The sequence below is a fragment of the Neolamprologus multifasciatus genome, chromosome 3, assembly GCF_963576455.1.
Source record: "Neolamprologus multifasciatus chromosome 3, fNeoMul1.2, whole genome shotgun sequence".
NCBI lineage: Eukaryota > Metazoa > Chordata > Actinopteri > Cichliformes > Cichlidae > Neolamprologus > Neolamprologus multifasciatus.
In genome coordinates, this window is record NC_140441.1 from 32,303,665 (window position 1) to 32,328,613 (window position 24,949).

At 38.3% G+C, this 24,949-nt stretch overlaps 2 protein-coding genes across 3 annotated transcripts in view; both read left to right on the forward strand.

The window, feature by feature from the left end:
* Nucleotides 1-6,095, forward strand: part of LOC146522602 (circularly permutated Ras protein 1) — a 21,090-nt gene extending 14,995 nt beyond the window's left edge. Inside the window, exon 19 of the mRNA XM_085153515.1 lies at nt 267-6,095. Coding sequence (XP_085009641.1) covers nt 267-410 — 144 coding nt within the window. The 3' untranslated portion in view covers nt 411-6,095. The remainder of the gene's footprint in view (nt 1-266) is intronic.
* Nucleotides 5,974-24,948, forward strand: LOC146522603 (E3 ubiquitin-protein ligase TRIM21-like). Of its 2 annotated transcripts, none has more exons than XR_014872996.1 (15): nt 5,974-6,096; nt 8,913-9,057; nt 9,195-9,429; nt 10,153-10,373; nt 10,453-10,557; nt 11,310-11,405; nt 14,731-14,964; nt 15,795-15,942; nt 17,481-17,528; nt 17,763-17,789; nt 17,875-17,939; nt 18,105-18,215; nt 18,440-18,558; nt 21,722-22,172; nt 22,801-22,897. XR_014872996.1 is itself a non-coding variant. In XM_085153516.1 (15 exons), the coding sequence occupies exons 1-15, from the start codon at nt 5,987-5,989 to the stop codon at nt 23,221-23,223; spliced, it is 1,914 nt and encodes a 637-aa protein (XP_085009642.1). In that variant the 5' UTR covers nt 5,974-5,986; the 3' UTR covers nt 23,224-24,948. The 2 variants fall into 2 exon arrangements, 1 of the variants encoding a protein (XP_085009642.1); XM_085153516.1 differs by lacking the exon at nt 21,722-22,172 and adding an exon at nt 23,071-24,948.
* The last annotated feature ends 1 nt before the right edge of the window (nt 24,949 follows it).

Here is a 24,949-nt window from a genome sequence, read left to right on the forward strand (position 1 = left end):
AACTTGAGTAAATACTAAACTCAGAGTGAGAATGAGCTTATTGAACTCCATCACAGCCCCTTAATGGTCAGCACCTTTCAAGCAACCACAGTGAATAAAGTTTTTATAGCCACTTTTTGAACCTCTCCATAGACGAAAATTTTGCAATTAGTGCAAGAGTACAAGATCCACTGGAACAAGATATTAGATTTTGTTTATTGGTCTTTTTATGAGTCTGTAAAAAATAGTTATTCACAGATTATCAATTTTTTTTACATCTATTACAGCTGACTCTTTCTGATGAAGCAGCTAAGGTGGTGTACCAGATGAAGAGAGCCAGCAGTGTCAGAAACAACAACAACAGCAGCAACACAGTTAATGTCCAAAAGAAGACCACAAAGAAGAAAAAGGCTGTCATGGAGGCTGTGTAAATTAAAAGACAAAACTGTTTATTAAGCAATTAATTTTACAGCAGAGAGAACCATAGTTTCTTTTTATTTAAGAAGCCCAGAGTATAGACAGGCAAATGTGGACATCATTCAAAGAGCTGTATATGACTAAAAATCTTCTGTGTCTGAGATGCTGTTGTACAATAGATTCAATAAGAGCTCCTACCCCTTTGCTTATTCCACGCCTAATTATTGAGCTGGAAATGGATACAATATTTCCAACATTGATCTACTCTAGAAAAACTGTACGAGGAGAAGGAGTTTTATCACATTTTTAAACGCAAAATCTCATAAACTGAAGAATTTAGACTGGTTGTAACTGACTTCGTAGAAGCTGTTACGATTATAGTTTGCTTTGTATTGTAATTATATTTCTTAATACTCTACAACAGAGATGGGCAGTAACGAATAAAATAAGGGATTAATACTGCAAAAAAGGTAATTAGATTACTGTTACTTTCCCATAAGCACGCTGCGTTACTGCGTTACTCTCACACTGCGTTTGCGAGAGTGTCTCATGACATTGACATAAGCGAATGCGACGTTCGTGGCAACTGTGTGCAGATCAACAATGGATAATATAACGAGTGCAGGAGTGAGTATGAGGTGTAGTATTTAATGCGTGGAAGTACTGACCTTACTTTGAGTTTGATTCTGTAAAAAGTGACAAAATCATCAGCGTCTGCTGCTCACTGTCTGGGAAGAAAAATTATTTTTACAGGGAAAAAACCCTAAACTTCAGAGCAAGCACCGAGTACGCTGCCACGGGAATGTGAAATCCAAAGAAAAACTCCCGGATCCTTCCTCTGACATGACCACTGCGGCACACCTGCACCAGGGCAAACATCCGCCTACCCCACTTTTTTATTTATTTTCTGCTGTGTTTTACTTGCATCTATTTGAAAGAGTGAGTATAAACACCAAAAATTGTTTTATTTTATGTGCAGAAAATAGGTTTAAATGTTAAACAAATTTCTTCCAGTCAGAGAATGTTGCATATAATTTAATTTTTGCTTGATGCATTAAGTTAAAATATTAAAACTAATAAAAAAAATTATTGGCCAAATTGAAGTCAAATTTGAAGTGTGATTGCAACAAATAATTCTTTTGTTGAATTTATCATATGTAGACCATACAGGTTTTTTTTTAGTATCAAGGATCAGGACTGTTGTTTCTGAATTAAGACTGACAAAAAGTTCATGAGACCTGCCTTAAATCAGTCAGCAAAGAAATGTAGCCAGACAAATGTGCTTTTATTTGATTTCTGTTTTAGAGGAATTTTTGTAAAACAAAATGAAACAGTTTTCTTTGTTTCATGTGTAATAAATGAACGTGTTTGACATTTCTAAATTAGTCCTGTTTTTATTATATTACAAGAATATTGTTTTTAGTAATGCGATAATAATGCGATTTCATGTGGGATTATTCTGATCTTTACTGGAATTCACATCTGTGACATCAAGCAGTAAAATTTATAATGACAAAAATGTATGAATAACAGCAAATTCATTATATAGTGAAGCACATTTAAACTGATCTATGTTTGATGATAGTAATTTGTTGCGGGATTTGCCGGCTTTTTTGTGGCTGGGTGCCCTGTGAGGACTGTAGGTGATGTGTGTGTGAGCATGCGCGTGAGGAGACGCTGTGAGCGCAAAAAATGTCGCAGGTAGAGACGGTGACCGGGGGCAGCGTTCTAACGGGCTACAGCCTATGCAGTGTGTATTTGAATGTGCAGTACCGTTATTAAAGTCTCATCCCTTCAGTATCTCAGGTGTCTTGGCTAATTTCTGCCTGCCTCACTACTCCACAAAAGTGAGGGGATTTAACCCCAAAGTAGGACAAAACTTCAGCCTTTGAGGAAGTATCTCCCCTTGCATCTCCCGACCACGGTCAGGGGACCGAAAGTGAGGAATGGTTAGCAATTTTACTCCTATTTGATGGGCACAACCAAAACCAAACAGTTCATGACAAGCTTATGTATCAGTATGTTTTTGCTGTTGTAGCAAAAACGGTTTGTCTTTAGATAGTGAGTCAGGCTTTACTTTCTCAAACTATATAATACTAAAAGACAGAACGAAAAATAACTTTAACTTTACTATGAGATGCAATCAACACATATACAGTTATAAGAGGTAGAAAGGATTGTTTTTTAATTAAGAGACATTATATTCTGAAACTACTATAATAGTTTTTTTCAGCCAATACCAAAAAATGGCTTCAGAATACTATTTAACTATTTAAAAAAGTTTGAGATTTAAATTTTGATTAAACAAAACAAGCACAGTAATGATGTTGCTTTGAGCTCTGGATAACTGTAACTTGCATTTGCTGCTATTTTATGATTTTTGTTTTTCTCAAACACTCATTTTATTAGTTTTAAACTCATATGAAACAGCTAAAAGGTAGTTCTATATTAAACTACTGCAAATGCTTCATGCTTTATGAGTAACACTGATCTAATGTTATTATTTTTAATACTGTAACACTCACCCAGAACATTTTCATAATACAGCAAAAAACACAGAGTCATCACAGATTTACAGACCAGCTTGTTGCAATGCTTAAGCCTTTTAATGTTGTATAAGACAAGCTGACAAAACAAAGTTCAGTAAAAACTCCATCCATCCATCCATCCATCCATCCATCCATTCACTTCCGCTTATCCTTTTCAGGGTCGCGGGGGCGCTGGAGCCTATCCCAGCTGTCATAGGGCGAGAGGCGGGGTACACCCTGGACAGGTCACCAGTCTGTCGCAGGGTCAACACACAGTAAAAACTCCATAGATCAAATATCTATTTTATAATCATAAAATGTCACATGCTGAGTTGTGCTTATCTTTGAAAAGAAACTCTCATTTTTCTCTTTTGCTCGCCTTCTGTTTCCTAAATTCACAGTGGAACCTATACTGTTCCTCAGTCCTCTTGAGCGGCCTGCTCACATCTTTGTTTTCTCTCTGTGTCTCTTCTTTCTCTATGCTTGTCTTGCTTATCTGTCTGTCTGTGGGTGGAACTCATCGTGGGTTCCCGCCTCTGTCAGAGCATGTCTGCACCAATCAACCACCAGTTCCAGATGAGCTCATCAGGAGGCCACTACTTCATTGGGTGACTGGGTGTACATGGGAAGTACATGGGTGTACCAAATGCTCAGTGAGTGTACATATTAAGCATATGTAAACTCTACTCCTTCAGTTCACAAATTTATAAAGCTTTGTATAACTAGCCCTGCTTTGTTTTATCCGATCTGGTAACCCCATTAGTGACCTTGGAGTCAACAGGTTTATTCTTGTAATGAGTGAATAAGCTCAGCAAAAATGGTAACAATGTAGGCGTTCAGTTATCAGTTGCCAGTTGGCACTGCTATGCTTTTTACCAAGAAGTAACAAAGATGTGACACTGTGGAATGTCCATGATTGAAAGTTCTGATTGTACAGATGATTATTAAATACTGGAAACTGAACTGATGTTATATCGTCTATGTGGTTCACGGTAAAAGAACAGGAAAAGAAAAACACTTCTGAGTATCAAAGCACATCCATCCATGTAAGGTAGTCCAAAAACAATTCCAAGGTTGTTTGTGAATATTTATTGGTATTGACTGATTCTTATATTTATTTGTTGTGAATATCTACCTGAATACTGAAGTACTGAGTCATGTGTTATCTAGCTACTGACAACCTACATGGGTTAATGCTATATGTGCCCATCAATCCATATAAAGTATGAGAAGACTAATCATTTTATGATAATTAATTTTAAATGGAATGAATTGATAAAAACAGTCTTTCTGAAAAAAGAATTAAAAAAGAGAATTAAACGGGACTGTAGTTTCAGTGACTTGGCTGACACTGCTAGAGAGTATTTTACATATTAGTGTAGGAACTTTACCTTAAAGTATAAAGCACCTTGAGAAAGCTGTTCTTGTGATTTGGTACTGTATAAATATAATGGAATGTTTAACCTGCTTGCTTACCATAAATTGCCTCAGCATGTTTTGTTTTGAAAAAGCGATTTGTACCTCCTCCCGAGAACAATGTAGGACTCCTCTTTTAAGGAAAATGTATAAACCATTATGCTATGAAGACACATTTTCTTTGCTTTTTGGATTTAAACTTGTTTGTTTTTGTTTTTCTGGGAATTGGTTATGAAGGTTAAAACTACTGTTTTGCAACATCTTATTTGGGTGCACACTGTCAGAGTGTGCTTATCTTTCTCTCGGTGTAAATGTTTCTCAGCAGAAAGGAATGACAAGCTTGTGAAATGTTACTGATTCAGATGCAGGAACTGAAAAACCCCCCAAATGATTACTAGAATAAAAAAGCACATGCAGAGCAGTTGAAAGGCATCCACAGTTGGCTCCTCTACAGCAATGAATCAATTATAGACTCCTACAGAGAGACGGATGAGAGAATAAGAAGATCTAATTTTATTCTTATTCCAGTACAGAGTCTTGACCAGCCAGAGCTGTGCACAGTGAAGTTGTTGTTAATGTCAAAATATTACAAATATTACATAAAAACAGTGATATGATGAACTGCAGAGAGCTTTCTCTGAAGTTTGCATTAATTTCATAATTCAATGGAAAAATAAATGACAGCCTCCCTCACTAGAAGTTTTATAACTTTGCTCAAAAAAATGTAACTGGTGTCTTAGTCGCTTCATCCGACATTCTCACCATAATAGTCACACACCAAAAATAGTGGACAACTGGCCTTAGTCTCCTTTTATTTTGAACATATTTTATGCTTTTGTTATCTGGTTTCACTAGTTTCTCATTTAGTTGTGTACATTTTTTTTAAAAATTGCTGTACTAATCTCAGGTGACCTTGAGGTTTTGAAAGGCACCTATATATAAAAATGTGTTATCATCATCATCATCATTGTTGTTGTTGTTGTTGGTGGTGGTAATAGTAGTATTAAGCAAATGTGACATGGTTAGAAGTTACTTGCCTTAAAAACCTCAACAACAAAATATTCTTAATGGAGAGGATGATTAAACAGCCTGCTGTAGTGTCGTAGCACAACCAAATGATATGAAAATGTACTGGTCATGTGCAACACTTAAAAATTATGCTGAAGTTTATAGATCTTAATCCATTTTAAAAGAGTTATACAAAAAATAATCACATCTCTGGTAAAGGAGATCCAGCAGCCACTGCAAGATGATTTCTGTGGAGTGATCTTAAAATAGCAAGCATGCTGAAAACAGCTCAGATGTGCACCAGATGAGGACCTTAAATCTGATATAGGCCAGATTTAACGCTCAGAGCAGTTCTATCACACACAATGGCAAAAAACAAAGAACACACCCTATATCACAAAATCTCAAAATAATCCTATATCACAAATTTGTTTTACTTATAATCAGTAATTCATAATACTTATGATATGTGATACAGTCTCACAGGCTGTATCACAGAGTGTTACTATAAACATATGCAGAGATAAGATCTGATGTCCTCTGACCTAGTTTTTCTTTTTTCACTATCTTAACCAGTCCTGCCACATTTACAGAGAACTATGAGAGGGCGTGGCAGTACTTTCTTGAACACACTACTTATGCACGTACACACACTGAGACACCTCATAATTGAGAGTGTGAGCTGCCAAGATACCACCAAGGTGGGACATCTCTGGATTTCTGTGCTGTCCACCTTACCTGCATTAAGGTATCACATTTTCCTTTTGTTATTATTTTGTGTATTTCTTGTAATACGAGGCTGTGCTTGTTGTTTTTCTGGCATATGTTGATTAGTGAGATTTAGGAGTAAAATTTAATAGTTTGGGTCACTCATCAAACAGCATGTAATGAATCTTGGAGCCATAATGGATTTGGATTTTAAATTTAGTAAACAAATCAGTTCTGAGTTGCAAAAAAAGCTTTTTCCAATTAAGGCAAAGCTTAAGCCAATTTTGTCAGGGCATGACTTTGAGAAAATAATACATGCCTTTATCTCAACTCGCCTTGACTATTGCAATGCACTTTATGCTGGAGTCAGCCAAGCATCCCTCTCACATCTTCAGCTTGTTCAAAATGCTGCTGCCAGTCTCTTAACTGGTACACAGGCATGGAAATATCTCACCTTTCATGCCCTCCTTTAACTGGCTTCCTGTTTATCATAGAATTAATTTCAAAGTCCTAATGTTGACTTATAAATGCTTAAATGGTCTTGCTTCTCCATACTTTTCCGATGTACTTCCCTCGCAGGCCCACAGATCAGCTGCCTTTGGTTGTCCCAAAAACTAGGCTGAAGCTTAGAGGAGAAGAAGCTTTTTCAATTGTGGTTCCAAAACTTTGGAATGCATTGCCTGTAAATAATAGGCAGTTTTTAAGTCTCTTTTGGACACACGTCTTTTTTTCTTTGTGGTTTATTCTGTGGATTTTAGAATTTTAGCTGAGTCATATTATGGCTGTAATGTTGTTTACTTCAGCTACTTTGTGCTTTGTGGGGATGACCTTCTTAATGGAAGTTAAAGATTGAGCATAATCATGATAATTGTGCTTTGTAATCATCTCTTGGCTGCAAACCAAGATGATGAACACACTTTTTTAATTTTGGATATAATTCCTCTTTTGTTCCCTCTTCCATAAGAACCCCTGACAAATGTTTTAATGCCAAAATTAGGAAAGTTGGCAAAGTAAGTTATACGTTTATCTAGGAAACGTGCTAAGAGGATTTTTTCAAGCTTTTGATTTTTGTCCTAAATGGAGCCTGTGATCTGCATCTTTCCTTGCTCATATAACAATTTCTAGTAGTAAATCATTATCTCAATGCTCATGAATTGAGCACGATTCAACTCATGGTTGATTACTCAAGCAAAAAAAATCTAATATTTGACAATGGTACTAGTTTCTTTTGACAAATAACTAGCTCTCTTTAACCTGCAGGATTTCACACTTGTGCATGTATTTCCCTCCCTCACAAAACAAATACCTGACCTGCATGTAGTAGCTGTGGGACAGACAGATGAACCATCCTGGGATTTCCACACATTTAACTCCAGAACAATAACAATACTCTCCAGCCCCATACAACCCTGAAACAGGATAGGCTAGCATGAGAAGTTTACACGAGTCAGAATTATGCATGGCTTCCCGTGAAAGTATTTGTGAAATGTGTTGCTCAACATGATGTTACCTGTATAAAGATAAACCTGTACCTGTGGGTTCTGAACAAAATCTCGATCAACTTCATTCCTAAAATCTTCTGATCATACTGTTCAGATTTTAGTCATCAAAGAGAGATATGTGTGAGTCTGTCCTTTGTCTCTCATATATTCAGCTTGCCTGAACCTCTTAACCCTGTTATTTTGTTGCTAGACATTTGATACACTAAATTTAAACATGACTTCTATGCATTGATTCTCATAATAAATAAATAGCTTGTTAGATAACTGCTTCATGACTCTTTGCTCCTCTCTTGGGTTTCACTTGTTTAAAAAAGTCAGACAGCACTCACATTAAAACACACCAAACACCCAAAGTACAACTAGTATCTCCTAGTGTTAAATTCAACCTGACACGCTGATCAGAGCATATGACACAATAAGACAATTTTGTGTTTTCAGGGACTGAGCACAGTTGCGGGACAAAAGTTACGTTACAGAAGCCTCAGTTGTTCTCTGAAGAAAGTCTCAATGAAGTTGTTATCAGTGGTTAGTGAGAAGTCCTCCCAGCAGCTACCTGAGGAGGAAGGTTATCACCTCAGATAACATGATGAGCTTGATTATGAGCAAAAGTGTTTCAAAGGTCAAGTGTGATAGTAAAAGTATCACACACACAATTACATATTCAATCAGAAAGTGACACATGTAGAAAAAAACTTGACAGCTGGATATTTAGAAGGCTTCCCTTTAACATGCTTTGAGTGAAGAGAGGAATTAAAGCTTAAAGCTGGAGAATAACAAATACTTGAGCCAGTAGGGGGCAGTATACTCTGTCAGAATTGATGTTTTGCTGTTTACGCACATGACAATCTGTGAAGGTTTTATTTCACTACTGTAAGAAATACCTCGGTTAAATTGCATTAAAGGATCGGGAGCTACATTTGATCAGCTTTTATGATTTTACTACAATCCAGCAGTTTTTTATTCCAAAGTTGAAAAACGAGTGACAGCTGGGAGTGACAGATCTGTTCCTCTGACATGCCTTGACATGGTTTGTCAGAGTACAAATGCCAAAGGACATCTTTTGTGTAAAAGACAAGTGAAACCTTTGACGAAGTGCATCAAGTTTACTTGTGTGAACAGCCAGATGAAATACCATGTAAGGTGCACCATTATCCCATCCTTTATTATGTATGCCACCAATAAGATTGAGAGCATACAGCTGTAACCTTCTCCAGTGACTACTTAGTCACTGAAATAAACCAAACCAACATAAACCAAATTAGCTATGTGGTTTATGTTGCTTAAAATCACAAATGTTATCATCCATATGGTGAAACTTTCCTAAAGATTGTTTGTGTCTCTCTTTTGCTTCCAGAAAGATGTCTCTATATGACAGTTTTTTATGTGAAGAACAGTTCCAGTGCTCCATATGCCTTGATGTATTCACCAACCCTGCATCCACACCATGTGGACATAGCTTCTGCATGCAATGCATCACCAAATACTGGAATGGAGCTAAGGTCTTATTTTTAAATTTCCTTCATTTTCAGCTTTTTCATTCCCTTGTTGACGTTCAGAGAAGTTATTTAACATATTTTCGTCATTCCTGCATCTCCGATGTCTTTTCTGTTTCTTTTGTTTCCATCTTTCCTTCCAGGTTTTCAAGTGTCCTCTGTGTAAAAAGAGCTTTGAAAAGCGACCGGACCTCCAGATTAACAGAACACTACGAGAGATCACTGACCAATATAAATCCATGAAAAAGGGAGTAGTAAAGAATAAGAGTGGAAGAAAGGGAAGTGGAGGGCATGGAAGCCCGTCAAGCCATTTATTTGATGAACTGAAGAAAAAGCTGCATCACCCTGTGCGAAAGACTCACCAGACCTTTTCTCGGAGTAAGAAAACATCTGTGTTTCCATCTGTAATAATTTATAGAGTACTTTTCAAAGCTCAAGTACAATCTGGAGGAGTTCTCAGATTTCAGAGTAGGCAATTCAGAGCACTTGGTAAATGACTGTCCTGTCATAATTATGTTGCACAGCAGCAAACGTATACAAGACTACGAGCCTAGAGAAGTGCCCTGTTAGGTTTATCTAGGCACAAACCTATTTTGGTTCTGACAGAGGTTTCTTCCTGTTACAAGGGAGTTTTTCCTTCCCACTGTTGCCAAAGTACTTGCTCATAGGGGGTCCATATGATAGTTGGGTTTTTCTCTGTATGTATTATTGTAGGGTCTACCTTACAATATAAAGCGCCTTGAGGCGATTGTTGTTCCGAATTGGCTCTGTATGAATAAATCTGAATTGAATTGAATTACATTTAATTAAATTGAATGTGCACTTTCACCTTTTGTGGATTAGGAAAGATGAATGCTGAATAATTATTCCACCCAGAAAAAAACAGCAGTTCAAAGAAATCATCATTAGCAGAATGTTAACATGTGATTCATGCCCATGATGAGTGTATGTAAACCTCTGACCACAACTGTACTTGAACAAAGATCTAGGGTCAATGAATGGCTCTACAAAATGTCAGCATTGTGTACCCAAATAGATATTTGACTTTTCACTAAAGCGACTGACTAACCTGAAAATCCCTGATATTTTTTTCATCTTCAGGCTTGGAAAGTGACTCAATCTCAACGTCCTTTCCTCCAGTCAAGAACTCACGAGCATCCTCAGTGCCAAACCACAGTTTCAGTGATGCATTGAATGAAACCTATGTGGCAGGTCCTCCGGTTTCCCACCGACCACATACCCGGAGGAGGAGGTACACACTGAGTGGGACTGAGATGAGCCACAATGTCCCTCTTTGTGAGATCCACAACAGGCCAATATTGGTAAAACGTTCACCTTCTGCACCTGTTGAATGAAGTCCTTAAAGAAGATCATATAAAAATCATATGCAATGGGCTTCAGATTTTCTGTAGGAGTGACCAGGTGTGCATTTGTCCTGAATGCGAGATGGAGGATCATCCAGACCATGACACAGTGACCGTTGAAACCGAATGGATGGAAACCAAGGTTTGAAAATTAAAACAGAAAAAGATAGAGACAAAGGACAGATGGATTAGGTTAGGGAAGTTTCCATGAACATTTTCTTTAAAGGAGTAACAAAGAATTGCTAAAAAGCAGGTGATAACTGACATGTGATAGCATGAAGTTCTGGCATGAACAAACTAGACCATTTAAAAAAAAAAAAATCTGTTAAAAATGATTTAACATCTGAGCCTAAATTCTTAGACAGTGGAGCAGTTTGATAACAGAAAATGAGTCAAATACATAGAATCTATGTTCCTCGACAGCAGGGGTGGGCAACTCCAGGCCTCAGTGTCCTGCAGGTTTTAGATCTGTCCTTGATCCAACACATCTAATTTAATTGGTTAAATTACCTCCTCAACATGTCTTGAAGTTCTCTAGAGGCCTGGTAATGAACTAATCATGTGATTCAGGTGTGTTGATCCAGGGTGAGATCTAAAACCTGCAGGACACCGGCCCTCGAGGCCTGGAGTTGCTTACCCTTGCTCTACACTGTTTCTATTCAATATATCATTTTTAAACATTTGGTTTCAGGTCATACTGCATAAAATATGAAGTTATGTAGTGATTATTTGTTTCCAGAAGGAGGTATTTTGTAAGATATGCTCATTGACTACTGTCTGACATACATTATCACAACCAGATCCACCCTTGTTCCCCACGTCTGTTTCAGAACACCAATAGGCTAAAGGTCAAGTGAAGTCAGCACTGTGTAACATGAATGTTTGTGTATTTAGACACTGCTGACTGTGTCAGAGCGGGCAATCCAGGACATGATTATCGAGAGAATCAACAAGATCAAAGAGATAAATGTGTCAGTGACAGACCTGGAGGTAAAACACAAACATATTCTTGTGTAAGACGACAGGTGCATGTTAAAACCTGTAAATCCTCATATCACTTCAAGGTTTTTGTTAAACCAGCAGTCCCCAACCTTTTTTGAACTGGTTTAACGTCACACAATATTTTCACTGACCGGCCTTTAAGGTGTCAAGGATAAATGCAAAAAAATAAAATTATACGACCAAGACAAAAACTGTGCTATTTAGCGAATTCAGTGTGCATTTGTGTAACTTTATTAGCAGCGTCCTCCTGAAATGCGCCAACAACATTGAGAGTAACATCCTCCTTTCTGCCCCTTAATGCTCTCTGGTCACTATGGTAACACGTAAACATTTCTTTCAAAATAAGACACACAACTACAACATGGGAAAAGACCCAGGGAAACCGAGTTAATGATAAAAACCCTGAATACCATAAATTTCACAGCCTCAACTCCCGCGGCCCGGTACCAAATGACTCATGGACCAGTACTGGTCGTGGCCTGGGGATTGGGGACCGCTGTGTTAAACAATTTCTAATTCAATTTCCCTTTTTCTGTTCGCACCTGATGGCTGCCCTTCCCTGACCCTGGTTCTGCCAGAGGTTTCGTCCTGTTAAAAGGGAGTTTTTCCTTCCCACTGTTGCCAAAGTGCTTGCTCATAGGGGGTCATATAATTATTGGGGTTTTTCTGTGTAATATTGTAGGGTATACCTTACAATATAATGCACCTTAAGGCGACTGTTGTTGTATAAATAAAATTGAATTGAATTTTTCAAACTTAAATTATGTATTTCTACATGTTGGGAGCTTATTAAACAATATCTATAGCCAATTTTACATAAAAGTGCAGGTGTATTTCCCTGATCTACAATTTATATCTGATTACCAAATCCACATATTACATTTTAAGTTAAAACTATATATATTTTTCCAACATTATGTTTTTCTAAACAACAAAATCATTTATGAAACACTCTCAATTTTTAATTACATTATTCAAACTTTGGTAAAGATTTTATGTTTCTTGCAAAGAAAAGCGTCTGGACTTCTTTAAGTTACTTGAAGACGTTTCACCTCTCATCCGAGAGGCTTCTTCAGTTCTAAGGTCAAATGGTGGAGAGTCCCAGATATAAACCTGGTGGGAGTGTCCCCCCACAGAGGGACAAAAGGACCCCCTGATAATCCTCTAATCGCCTGAGCCAAGGTGTGGAACTGGGTGTGGGTCCCAATCAGCCAGAGTTTCGGGTGAGTTCATTGTGAAACCTGGCCCCACCATATCCTGCGAAAAGAGTGTCCTTTATCCTTAAGATGCAGATGGACAGCTGAATCTTAAGGATAAAGGACACTCTTTCTTTCCAAGTCTTTCTATGTCTTAAAGACATAAAGACTTGGATGGCCACTAACTTTCTGCTTCTTAACTCAGATAAAACTGAGGTCATTGTACTCGGCGCTGAAAAGCTTAGAAATATGGTATCTAACCAGATTCTTACTCTGGATGGCATTACCTTGGCCTCCAGTAACACTGTGAGGAACCTTGGAGTCATTTTTGACCAGGATATGTCCTTCAACGCACATATTAAACAAATATGTAAGACTGCGTTCTTCCATTTGCGCAACATCTCTAAAATTAGAAATATCCTGTCTCAGAGTGACGCTGAAAAACTAGTTCATGCATTTATTACTTCCAGGCTGGACTACTGCAATTCATTATTATCAGGATGTCCAAAAAACTCACTGAAAAGCCTTCAGTTAATCCAAAATGCTGCAGCAAGAGTACTGACAGGGACTAGAAGGAGAGAGCATATTTCTCCTGTTTTGGCTTCCCTTCATTGGCTTCCTGTTAAATCCAGAATTGAATTCAAAATCCTGCTCCTCACATACAAGGTCTTAAATAATCAGGCCCCATCTTATCTTAATGACCTTGTAGTACCATATCACCCTATTAGAGCACTTCGCTCCCGCTCTGCAGGCCTACTTGTTGTTCCTAGAGTATTTAAAAGTAGAATGGGAGGGAGAGCCTTCAGTTTTCAGGCCCCTCTTCTGTGGAACCAGCTTCCAGTTTGGATTCAGGAGACAGACACTATCTCTACTTTTAAGATTAGGCTTAAAACCTTCCTTTTTGCTAAAGCATATAGTTAGGGCTGGACCAGGTGACCCTGAATCCTCCCTTAGTTATGCTGCAATAGATGTAGGCTGCCGGGGGATTCCCATGATGCATTGAGTTTTTCCTTTCCAGTCACCTTTCTCACTCACTATGTATTAACAGACCTCTCTGTATTGAATCGTATCTGTTATTAATCTCTGTCTCTCTTCCACAGCATGTCTTTATCCTGTCTTCCTTCTCTCACCCCAACCGGTCGCAGCAGATGGCCGCCCCTCCCTGAGCCTGGTTCTGCCGGAGGTTTCTTCCTGTTAAAAGGGAGTTTTTCCTTCCCACTGTCGCCAAAGTGCTTGCTCATAGGGGGTCATATGATTGTTGGGCTTTTCTCTGTATCTATGAAGCGCCTTGAGGCGACATTTGTTGTGATTTGGCGCTATATAAATAAAATTGAATTGAATTGAATTGAACTCTTTCGAGGATGCCAATGTTCACATTTTGGACAGAGAGGACAGATGGTTTGAAAGAGGAGTGAAAGAAGCCATCTATGTCCACTGTGAGCGACCATCTTTGAACAGAGGCGGTGGTTTACGACACCAACTCTCTGCCATCTATAATCCAGTTTTGAGATCCCTTCCCAGACGCCTTAACGCCCACTCACATCCTGGGCCATCTGACCTCAGGAATTCGCAGGATAAGGTGGGGCCAGGTTTCACAATGAACTCACCCGAAACTCTGGCTGATTGGGACCCACACCCAGTTCCACACCTTGGCTCAGGCGATTAGAGGATTATCAGGGGGTCCTTTTGTCCCTCTGTGGGGGGACACTCCCACCAGGTTTATATCTGGGACTCTCCACCATTTGACCTTAGAACTGAAGAAGCCTCTCGGATGAGAGGTGAAACGTCTTCAAGTAACTTAAAGAAGTCCAGACGCTTTTCTTTGCAAGCTCCTTTGACTACGATGACCTGGATGACTGAGAACCTTCACAGACATTTTATGTTTCTAACTTTTTACCTTGCATTTTAGGATTTCTAGACATTTTGCATATGTTCTTAGATTTTTAGTTGTAGCAAAATTTATGTTCCTTACACTTGAAATCTGAGCTGCAATTCACAGATGCTGCATATTTCTATGTGATGTGGGAATTTTTCTTTACAGGGGAGATTAATATATATTTTAAACCAAAACAAATTAAACAATTATGTATCTCATATCACTCTGTCTAACTTTCCAGCTGGCAGTGGACCGAGAGACGGCGGGCAGCATTTCTCTATTCTCGAGTTTGGTTTGTTTCATTGAACGTTCCCAGGCAGAGCTGGTGGAGACGATGGAGATCAGCCGGAAGGTGGCACAGCGCCATGCTGAATCCATGACAAGGCAGCTGGAACAGGAGATCGAAGAACTAAAGAAGAGACAAAGCGAGCTTTCCAAGCTTGCCCAATCAGATGATCATTTATACTGTGTGAAAGTGAGAATTTAAGGATGAATGTGAAGATGCTAGTACACGCCCATGTTCCAATACTATTTGTTCTGTGCTGTTGGCAAACTGACATACTAAATCAGACTGAGGAAAGTAAAAAAGTAGAGGTGGTAAATGTTATTTATACAAATAAATAGCAGATAACCACAGAACTGACAAAATGTTCTTATACATCAAAATGCATTTGCATGTATCATTAAGGCATACTAATGCACTCATTGGTCAGACACTGGCCAGACCCATTAAGTATATAATGAAAAATTGATATGCATGATTTGTTTATCTAGAATATAGTAAAAGATATACTATATGGGTGTATACTTGTATGGCTTTTGGTTTACCTATACATATACATAACATGCATGTGACAACAATCTGTTTAAGGTCAAATTCACGTGGATTGAAATCCTATTACCTTAAGTATATTTATACTTTTACTGAAGCAAACATTAAACTACTCATATAGTTTCTAAATAAAGTAAACTTGACTTGATAAGTTAGGGTGAAAAGAGATGTAATGTACACTTCACAGATTGGGGATATCAAAAATGATTATATTTAATATTTGCCAAATTATATGTCACTGACATCAAATGAGTGACACAAAGCTTTTGTAAGCTTTTATAAGAGCACATAAGTGCCCGTTTGTTGTGTAAGGAACATTTTAGTCTATTATTAGGTGGTTGCTTGGCAACATGACGGTGACTTAATGTCTGATAAGCTTTGATGCTCAACTCCTGATCCTGTAGGAAGAGTTGGCATTTTGGTAAATACTGACAAGAAAAAAATTCTAACATTTCTTTCCACCTGCTCCCTAGACATTCCCAATTCTGTCCAGCCCTCCACCTACCAAAGACTGGTACAAAGTGTCTGTGAATTCTGACCTGGGGACAGAGTCCATTTACATGTCTATATTAGCTCAGGTGGAGAAGTTTGCCAAAGAGCTGAAGAATATCACAGAAAAAGGTCAGTGTAATGAAAAGCATTCAGCTGGTTTACACATATAATATACAAAGAAGACACAAAATCTGCAAGAACAGAGAACAGGGAATTTTTAATTAGTTCAGACTCAACATAAGGAGCAAAAAAACCAAACAACTCTCAAAACAGAAATAGGCGATAGATAACCGAGTCTGGATGTTATATAAAAAAGAAACTTTAAATAAATTTCTTGGCTGATGCTTTTATGTTTTTCTTGAACTGCAAGTGAAATGCTAAATACTCAGGTAATGCTGGTCTGGGTAATAAGCTGCATCCATAAACTGTACCAGTGTAATGCACAGATACCCATATGTTAATTAATGCTAAGTAGTAGAACAATAGAATACTATAATTCTGATCAACAAAATGCAGACACAAACTTTTTATGACCCATACCACACATCGGGGTATATTCAACAGACATTGGACAAGAGAGGTGTGGAAGAGAGTGCAGGTAGAGTGGAGTGGGTGAAGACAAGTGTCAGGGGTAATTGAAGATGTTAAGATTTCTATTGGGCATGAACAGAATTAAAAATGAGTAGATTAAGTGCAATCTACAATCTAGGATCTAGACAAGCCCAGAGAGGCAAGGCTGAGATGGTTTGCACATTTGAAGAGGAGGTGGGTGGATGGTGGGTATACTGAATAAAGGATATTGAAGATGAAGCTGATAGGGAGGAGGAAGAATATCCCCTAAGAGAAGATTCATGGATGTAGTAAAGTCGGTTAGTGTGAGTATAATAGAAGAGAATGCTAGGGGCAGGGTGAGGTGGTGGCAGATGATCCGCTGTGATGACCCAAAAGGCACCAGCTAGAGGTCAGATAATCTTATTAAAAACACGCAAGTGAAAAAAACTCTACTTTAAGAGATCTTTCACATAGAAAGCAGCGTGGAGATTCAGCAAATGGCTCCAAAACCTGTATTGAGCTTTTTCACTAATTTGCATGTACTATGCAATTGTTTTTTATTGGCTATTCATGGTCTTCTTGTGTACTATATGCCACTACTTCCTGTGATTCCCTTTCTCTTCATTGCACAAATGCACATTACACTGTGGCATGAGCATGCCCCACTGGGTGCCCATGCACTGTGCTTTGCATGTCTAGTCAATAAACACAATAAACCTGTTATTTGTCCAATAATTCCTCATCAACACAGAAGTTGAGGCCTAGCAGCCCTCTCAAGAGTATGCCCTCAACTTTAAGCCTTATAAGTTTTCAGATGGATGAATTATAAAATATATTCACACACCATAAAGTTCTTATGATGGGAGAAACCCTTAAACTATCAATGACTGTCTTTCTTGAGCAGGCTATAAATTGCCACTAGAGGAATTTTTTTAAGTATTTTTAAGTGTTCAAGCCAGACAGTACTACAGATACAATCATTAATCAATGAAATACTCCCCCCTGGTGGTGCAGGTTTGTATTAGCTGTTACTTCTATTTCTGCTGGATTACCAGACCAAACAGTAAGGTAGGTTCATGTTAGCTCCTTACACCTGTTGTCTTGTTTCTGTTCAGGTTTTCCTGCACAAACACTGGATCCCAGTCCTTCTCGATCACAGCCCAGTGAGTGTCCATGTCCTCTCCACCTTAACAAGTGCTCTTTTAATGGTTACACTGTATACAACTTCATCCACTTTAACCTTGTTGATAATTAAGTTCCAAATGTATCTGGTGAGTTTTAACAGCAGCACTGTATTTTGTTAATAATATATAATATTAATATATAATATTAATATATAATAATAATATATATATATATATATTAAATTATATATATATAATTTTGTTTGTCTGCAGGGATAAAGGGGATACACAAATATGCACGTAAGTGACATTCATCCAAGCTAAAATTAATGAAAGCAGAATTACCAACAGAAAATGAAGTTCTTTACATCTTCTTTCAACACAGTGGATGTAACTCTGGACTCCAATACCGCCCATCCAAGACTGGTGCTGTCATCAGACCTGAAAAGTGTGAGGCTCCTGTTCAGTTACTAGACCATTACAATCATGCTGAAATGACTTCCTGTGTCCTCTTGTCTCGGAGCCTCTCTTTTAGCATAAAGAGAGAACAGTAGAAAAAGAAGATGTAAAATCTCCATGAAATGAGCTGTAATTATAAATTGTATATTTCTGCAGGTGAGGTGTGGAGATCGACACCAAATGGTGCCAGACAACTCAGAGAGGTTTGAAAAAGCTGTCTGTGTTATAGGGAGGGAGCCAATCTCTTCTGGAAAACATTATTGGGAGGTATGAGGGTTTGCCCTTTCTAAGAGTCAAAAGTCTTGAAAATCATTGCTCATATATCATAATTCAGTTCTTTATCATTGATTAAACTTGATTCCATACTGCTTTCATTACAAGATACAATTGTGTGATAAATAAACAAATGTTGGCCAAACATCTTGGCTTCTTCAGACTTACATGCGTTTCACTATTTGAGTGAAGGAATGTGGTTTGTTTGGTTTGAAAAGGTGGACGTGACCGGGAAGACTGACTGGGACCTGGGTGTGGTCAAGTATTCCGTCAGCAGGAAGGGGAAGATTGAATACACCCCAGACAATGGATTCTGGTTCATCAGTTTAAGAGACAAGTGAGTTAAACACATTGTTGAAGAGTTCTCCAAATTATTGGTCGTTGTAGCTGAAGGAAAATTTCCCAACTGGTTGGCGGTGGTTCCCAGAAGCATGCTGCTTGTTGTCACTTTGGTTGCTAGCAGATTGCCACAATTGCTTGCAGATTTTCATGTGTTTCTGCAAGTATGTGGTTAACTACTTGTGGTAATACAACATTATGGTGTGACACAAACTGGAAAGGGAGAAGGTTCACCTTCAAAGTAAAAGTTGTACCTCAGAGCTACAGTCAACATGTTTCATACGGTACAACTTCCACTTTGAAGGTGAATGGTCTCCATTTGCAGTCTGTATATATATTTTTAGTTTCAATATAGGTCTGAGCGAAGCTAAACAGTATTTGTGGATAAATCGTCACTTAGTCACTTCCATTTAATTATGACCGCAACATATTGTCCAGCGCAGTACTGTAGTATAGACCTATTTAACACCATATACAGTTTACACAAGGCAATTTTATTTCTTATATGAATTTTATTTATTTTAACGGTCATAAACTGGCTGTGACATGTGACAATAATAACAACTGTACTCCATTAAAACATTCACAGCAGGTGGTATATCCAATCTTTAAATGATGACCTGCTTCTGGGTCCAAACTACTTTGCGTTTATTAAGGCTGTTGTGTCTTTAACATGTTTTAATGCTTTGTATCTTGTTCTATTTAATCTGAACAGCCCCCTAAAAACAGCCAGTGATCGCTGTTAGCCTCTCTCAGCTTTTATTATCACTGTTCATTTTAAAGCTCAGTTTGAAAACCTTACAATGTAACTATAGCCCAGTTTAACCAGAGCTTCTATGTACCCTCCGGTGGACCAGTTCTAGGTTTGTGAGGTAGTGTTAAAGGGAGAATGGTTTACAGGAGGCAGGTGAGTTGAGGAGAACACTGTATTATCACACAGATGATAGCACTGCAACATAGACACAACTATATCTGGCAAAACAATTTATAACCTAAACAATCTCAGTCATAGAATCACTGTTAAGGGTCTCTGAGTCTCCACATGGGTGTCAGTGATACAAAGTCTCAAGTCAAGAGTCAGAAAAATAAGTCAAGTCAAGCTCGCTTTTTCTTGGAGAAGAAGATGAGAAAAAAATCAGAAAAGAAGATTTAGTGGGTGCACCCTCAGGTCTTTTTCTACTGTCAGCGCTGTTATGTGGTCTGGGCGTGTCCTACCAAACCGCGAATCTTCAAATGAACTAAGGACGATCATTGCGGCAGACAAATTCTAGGGTCTGGGATGGCTCGACATCTCCTCTCAGAGGAGAGTTCCAACATCAGAAATCCATGAACAACCACAAATGGGATGGAAGGGAAAAAAAAACCCAGCCTGCATGACAATAAAAACCTTTATTACATACAGCTTTGGAATTCAGCTCACACACACATTTGTGTATTCAAGTATGTTAACCATATGGACATTGCATCATTTCAATCCTTATACAAAATGAAAATAAACCATTGAACTAATAAAATAGTATAGGTTTGCACTGAAAAACACATTACAGTGGACTTTTCTTTTTGGAAATGAAAGAACTGATTAAGTCTTAATTATTGTTTATGGAGTCTCATTATCTTTAACTAGAAAGTTATCAAGTTTTTCTGACTTGTACTCACCTTACAATATAGTTTTAATCAGCATTTATTTCTAAACAAATTTTCCACATACAAAACCATATCTTTATATGGGATAGGCGCTGGAGCCTATCCCAGCTGTCGTAGGGCGAGAGGCGGGGTACACCCTGGACAGGTCGCCAGTTTGTTGCAGGGCTAACACACAGAGACAGACACCCACATTCACGCCTATGGGCAATTTAAATTGATCAATTAACCTAACCCTACTAACTACATGTCTTTGGACTGTGGGAAGAAGCCAGAGTACCAGGGGAGAATATTTGTGTAATACTCCTTATCCTGCTACGGGACTTCAATCACATTTTACACATTGCCTGCAGCAGAAGCAGTAACATTTGCATGCAAATAAAGAGGAATAAAAGTGGAATAAAGAGGGCTTAGGCAGGACTATCACATGGTTAACTTGGACATAAAACAAATTTTTATTAATATTATTTAATATTAATAAAAATTCAGTCATTCTTATTAATAAGAACGACTGAATCCTCCAAACACTGTTTTGAAAACTTCATCAGTGCCTACCCAACTTACCCACACACCGATAGACTTGAGAAGAGGGCACCATGCTCGCTACATCAGCTAGCAATGCTAACTTTCACAACACTCATCAAGACGGTCGGAAGTACTATAATTTCCGTATAAACAACCTCCGGTTTTCTAGGTGATTCCGTTCTGCTCCTTCTGAACCAAATACCAGTTACAGGCTGTTATTTTTTTCCACTACAGAAAGTATTTTTCCTCATTAATCAGGGATTGTTTGTTTTAGCCTTTCGCTGTAGCCTCATCTACACTGCACTCAGAATGTCCTTCAGTAAGCATGAGGAGGCAGGATCTACTTCTCCTAGCCAATCACATGCAACAATGTATGGTTTAAGCCAATAAGGTGAAAGGATGGCAAAATAAATTTGATAGACATAGATTTGAGACAATAGAGAATAGGTTTGGCAAAGAAGAGCAAATAAACTATAGTGAATTATAAAATATAGAATTATAAAAATAGATTAGACAGAACAGGAAAAAGAAGAACTGTGGAACCTCAATTCCACTGGGCTACACCAGCCCATGCAGCAGTATATTAATGACTAACCTCGTATTGTAGATGGATTATCTCAGTTGTTCTCCTGACTAAAGTTTGGTCTGTTTACAGCATCTTGCCATGCGATTGTATTTGTCCCTAACCTTCGGGAACCCTCACGTTAAATTTTATCAAGTGGGAAAAAGTTAGCGTTCGGCGTCCAGCTTCACTGTGTTTATATATGCTAACAATAGCGGTGTAGCTAGCCACCATGTTGGCTCATCTTTATATACCAGCTAACCCTACTTCAGTAACCCTACAAACACCATGGCTGTTTAGTTTTCCTTCTTCATTTATAGCTGAGCTGTATGTTTCAACTTTTGCTGTGGCTTTTAAGCTGGCGGATTTTTGGCTTCACCCCCTCCTTCATGGTTTGTGCACGTTGAAGTTTTCTTTTTTTTGGCCGTTTTAGCCAACAAAACGAAATACCATCATGTGGTGGCCTTACTGGATCTGCAGAGGGTCGTGTGATGACCATCCTCCGGGTTCCCCCCGCCCCCACCCAAGGGAATGACACCACTCATTCGCTACTCCCTCTCTGATGAAGAATGGGCTGAGAAACTCCTCTCTCTCTCTTCGGCCTGGATGATGGCCTCTCAAGCTCATGGAAAGTATGCTATCCTTGCTAGGAATGGATGATGATGTATTCATCTTCACTTACGTATTCCTCCAACAGTTGCTGGCTCCAGCGCAAGCTGGCCTCGCCAACTCCCTGTCTCTGGCCGAGCAGGATTACCGCTCACTCACTGAAGAAATGGATCACATTCTCCTGGCTATTAGGAGCTTTGGTATCCAGACGATAGTTCCGACGGGATCTCCCGTGACCCCCACGATTTTCCCAGGGGCAATCCGACGCATTGATGGTGGGTGGGATCACTGTGATTTTACCATCAGTGTTTTGGCGTTGCAGCATGGCCGCCTTGCAGTTTTAAGGCCGAGGGAAATGAGGCTGCCAGCACTCTGTAGCAGCCGCGACCGCTGACATAAGGAAAGGCTCCTCTTCATAGAGGACTCACTCAAGAAGACATTTTCTAGTTGACTCTAGCTTCCAGAAGAGCTACGGGAACTCTTGTGTCGTCTTTGCATACATTCACATTTAGCCAATAATGAGACAGAAAATTCAATTAGCAGAGGATGAAGACCAAACAGAACTGTGAGACATAACATTGTACTTGTATAAATGAAAAGGACAGAAACACTCCAGATTGATGCTAATGTTTCCCAGCATTTGCTGAATGTAAAAATAAAGCAATGACATGTAAATGTTGGGTTTAAAAGCCAGTCTTTTTAGCAATCCCCCACAAAGAATGTTTTCAGTTGTTTAATTTTTCCCTTTTACCTGATAGATGTCTTACTTTTTTAAGTTCCTTAAAAATGCATGAAAATGCCATGCTTTTGCAATAATGCAGATTAAAATGTAATCAGACCTACTGATGTTAGAAGAACTTTTTCGTCTTTAATTTCCTTTCCCTTTGTCATTTCTCCCCACAGGAATAAGTTTGGCTTTCGATCTCAACCCTACACAGATGTCCCAGTGAACCTTGTACTTCATAAGATCGGGATATTTGTGGACTTTGAAAATGGACAGGTGCGCAGGTGTACATGATTGGAATTTACCTGTCTCATAAAGAATGTGCAAATTGAGTCCCCCTTTAATTTCAACTTATTTAGCTACATATAGATAAATATTATAAATATACATATTTTCACTATTGTCTTGTTTATGTAATTTTACTTTAGGTGTGTTTCTCTTCTTTGCAGGTGTCTTTCTACAATGTTGATGCTAAGATGCACATCCATACTTTTAATGACATTTTCAATGAGACCCTCTACCCTTTCTTCAGCCCCTGCACCAACAAGTCAGGAAGGAACGACTTACCACTGATCATCACGCCAGTGAAGATGACCGAGTGACACCTAAAAGTTACATAATATTGTATTTCTTCCTCTCAGTTTTATTTTCCTGCCTTTGCACTTATGTGCTCTCCATACATATAAGCTTAGTCAGTTTTTTCCCCAATTGTGTATCTATCTATAAATATTCCCTATTGATTTAAACCTCGCAGTTGTCAGACTGTTATACAGATTAAATGTTTTTATGTATTTTGAAACTGATAATCTATTAAACAAATATCTTACATTTGGATGTATTGTGGAAGTTTTCCATTTAATAAAGCCTGCAAACAAGCGGTGAGTGGTAGCTAACATGCTTTACCCCTCTGGGGTCCAGGGTATAAATGACTGTTTTTGACTACTTTTGATTTTACCTCTGTATTTCACCTTTAAAACAGTTTATCTTGCCTTGTTTGGTATCATTATTTTCAGCATAACCTCAAATATCTGAAATTGGAGGTTTCTTTTCATTTTGATTTTTTTTTTTTTATTCTTAACTTTACCAAATGGACCATCCTGGCCTTGCTGTATTGGTCTTTTTGATTCACCTTTGTTTTTATTGTTTATTTTATTTTCACTTGCTACACACGGGACAGGCATGACTGGGGGAAAGAAGGAGAAAGAAAGAGAGGTAGGGAAAGAAAAACAGCGGGGAAGAGGAACGGTGATAAAGGGCAAAAAATAAAAACCAACCAAAACAAACAGACAAAAATATATATATTTAACAGGTAATCAATGGATCACCTGTTAAGAAAGAAAAAAGAAAAAAGAAGCAAAAAAGAGAGCAATATAATAAACATCATCATCACGATAATCTATGTGATTATAACAGTAAATACTAAATATTGATTATTATCAGCATACAGCATCAGACCCCGATCCAAGCTTTAAAACCCTGCAATTCCTGTGCCCAGAGGAGAGACACAAAACCTATTCCAGTAGAGGGGAAGACCAGGGCCAAAGGTGAGGCACATCAAGCACAGAATAATAATTGTAATCTGAGGATAAAATGCACGTATTGAGGCTGAAAAAAGCTTCAGTGCTCTCCAAAGACTAAAAAGATGGCTAAGGTCCACCAGGAGAGACTGGACAGTATAGATGTAAAACAAATATGCCAGCAGTTTATCTCAGCTAACAAGAGGAGCAGGCATGTGTTTGGCTCCTTCACATAGTGGACATTGAGTTGTTGTGTGGGGCACCAGTAGTCCATGTCTGTTGCTGTAACAGTAGTTCATGTTTAGAATAAAAAATCCCAGCTCACTGATTTGATTGGGGCAACAGTGCCTAAACTGTTGCATAATGTTGCTGAGAGATCTTTTACTTTGTGGTAATCTTAGATGAGTAGTTTTATGGACAAAAACCACCAGGTCAATCAGTGTTCCCTTAGTGCCAAAATATAACAGATGTTGGTGCACTATAACTGAAGTAATGTTGTTAAGTCCTTAAAGTCATATTCTTTTATTGTCATGACTGTATTTGAAGCTATTTTTACTTTTGTATGATACCTGATTCATATAGATTATGGCTGAAGTAAACTAAAGCCTAAAATACTTAGTCAGTCATTTGTTTAATAGTAATTTAACATTATATAATTCACATATAAAACTATGAATTGTGATTTTAAATGGTTTAAAAGCATGTAGAATAGCATATGTAGGCAAGTATATTCCTCATCTTTTTATTAAGAAGCAAAAACAAAAAGGAAAAAAAAAAGAAACAGGGCAGGGTTCGGTGGTTGAATCATCCG

Excerpts from the sequence above, each read along its gene's own strand:
- LOC146522603 (XM_085153516.1), top strand. The coding sequence starts at position 5,987 with ATGCACGTACACACACTGAGACACCTCATAATTGAGAGTGTGAGCTGC. Across the intron at positions 11,406-14,730 it reads TGTCAGTGACAGACCTGGAG|CTGGCAGTGGACCGAGAGAC; the intron begins GTAAAACACAAA and ends CTAACTTTCCAG. Across the intron at positions 22,898-23,070 it reads TGGACTTTGAAAATGGACAG|GTGTCTTTCTACAATGTTGA; the intron begins GTGCGCAGGTGT and ends TCTTCTTTGCAG.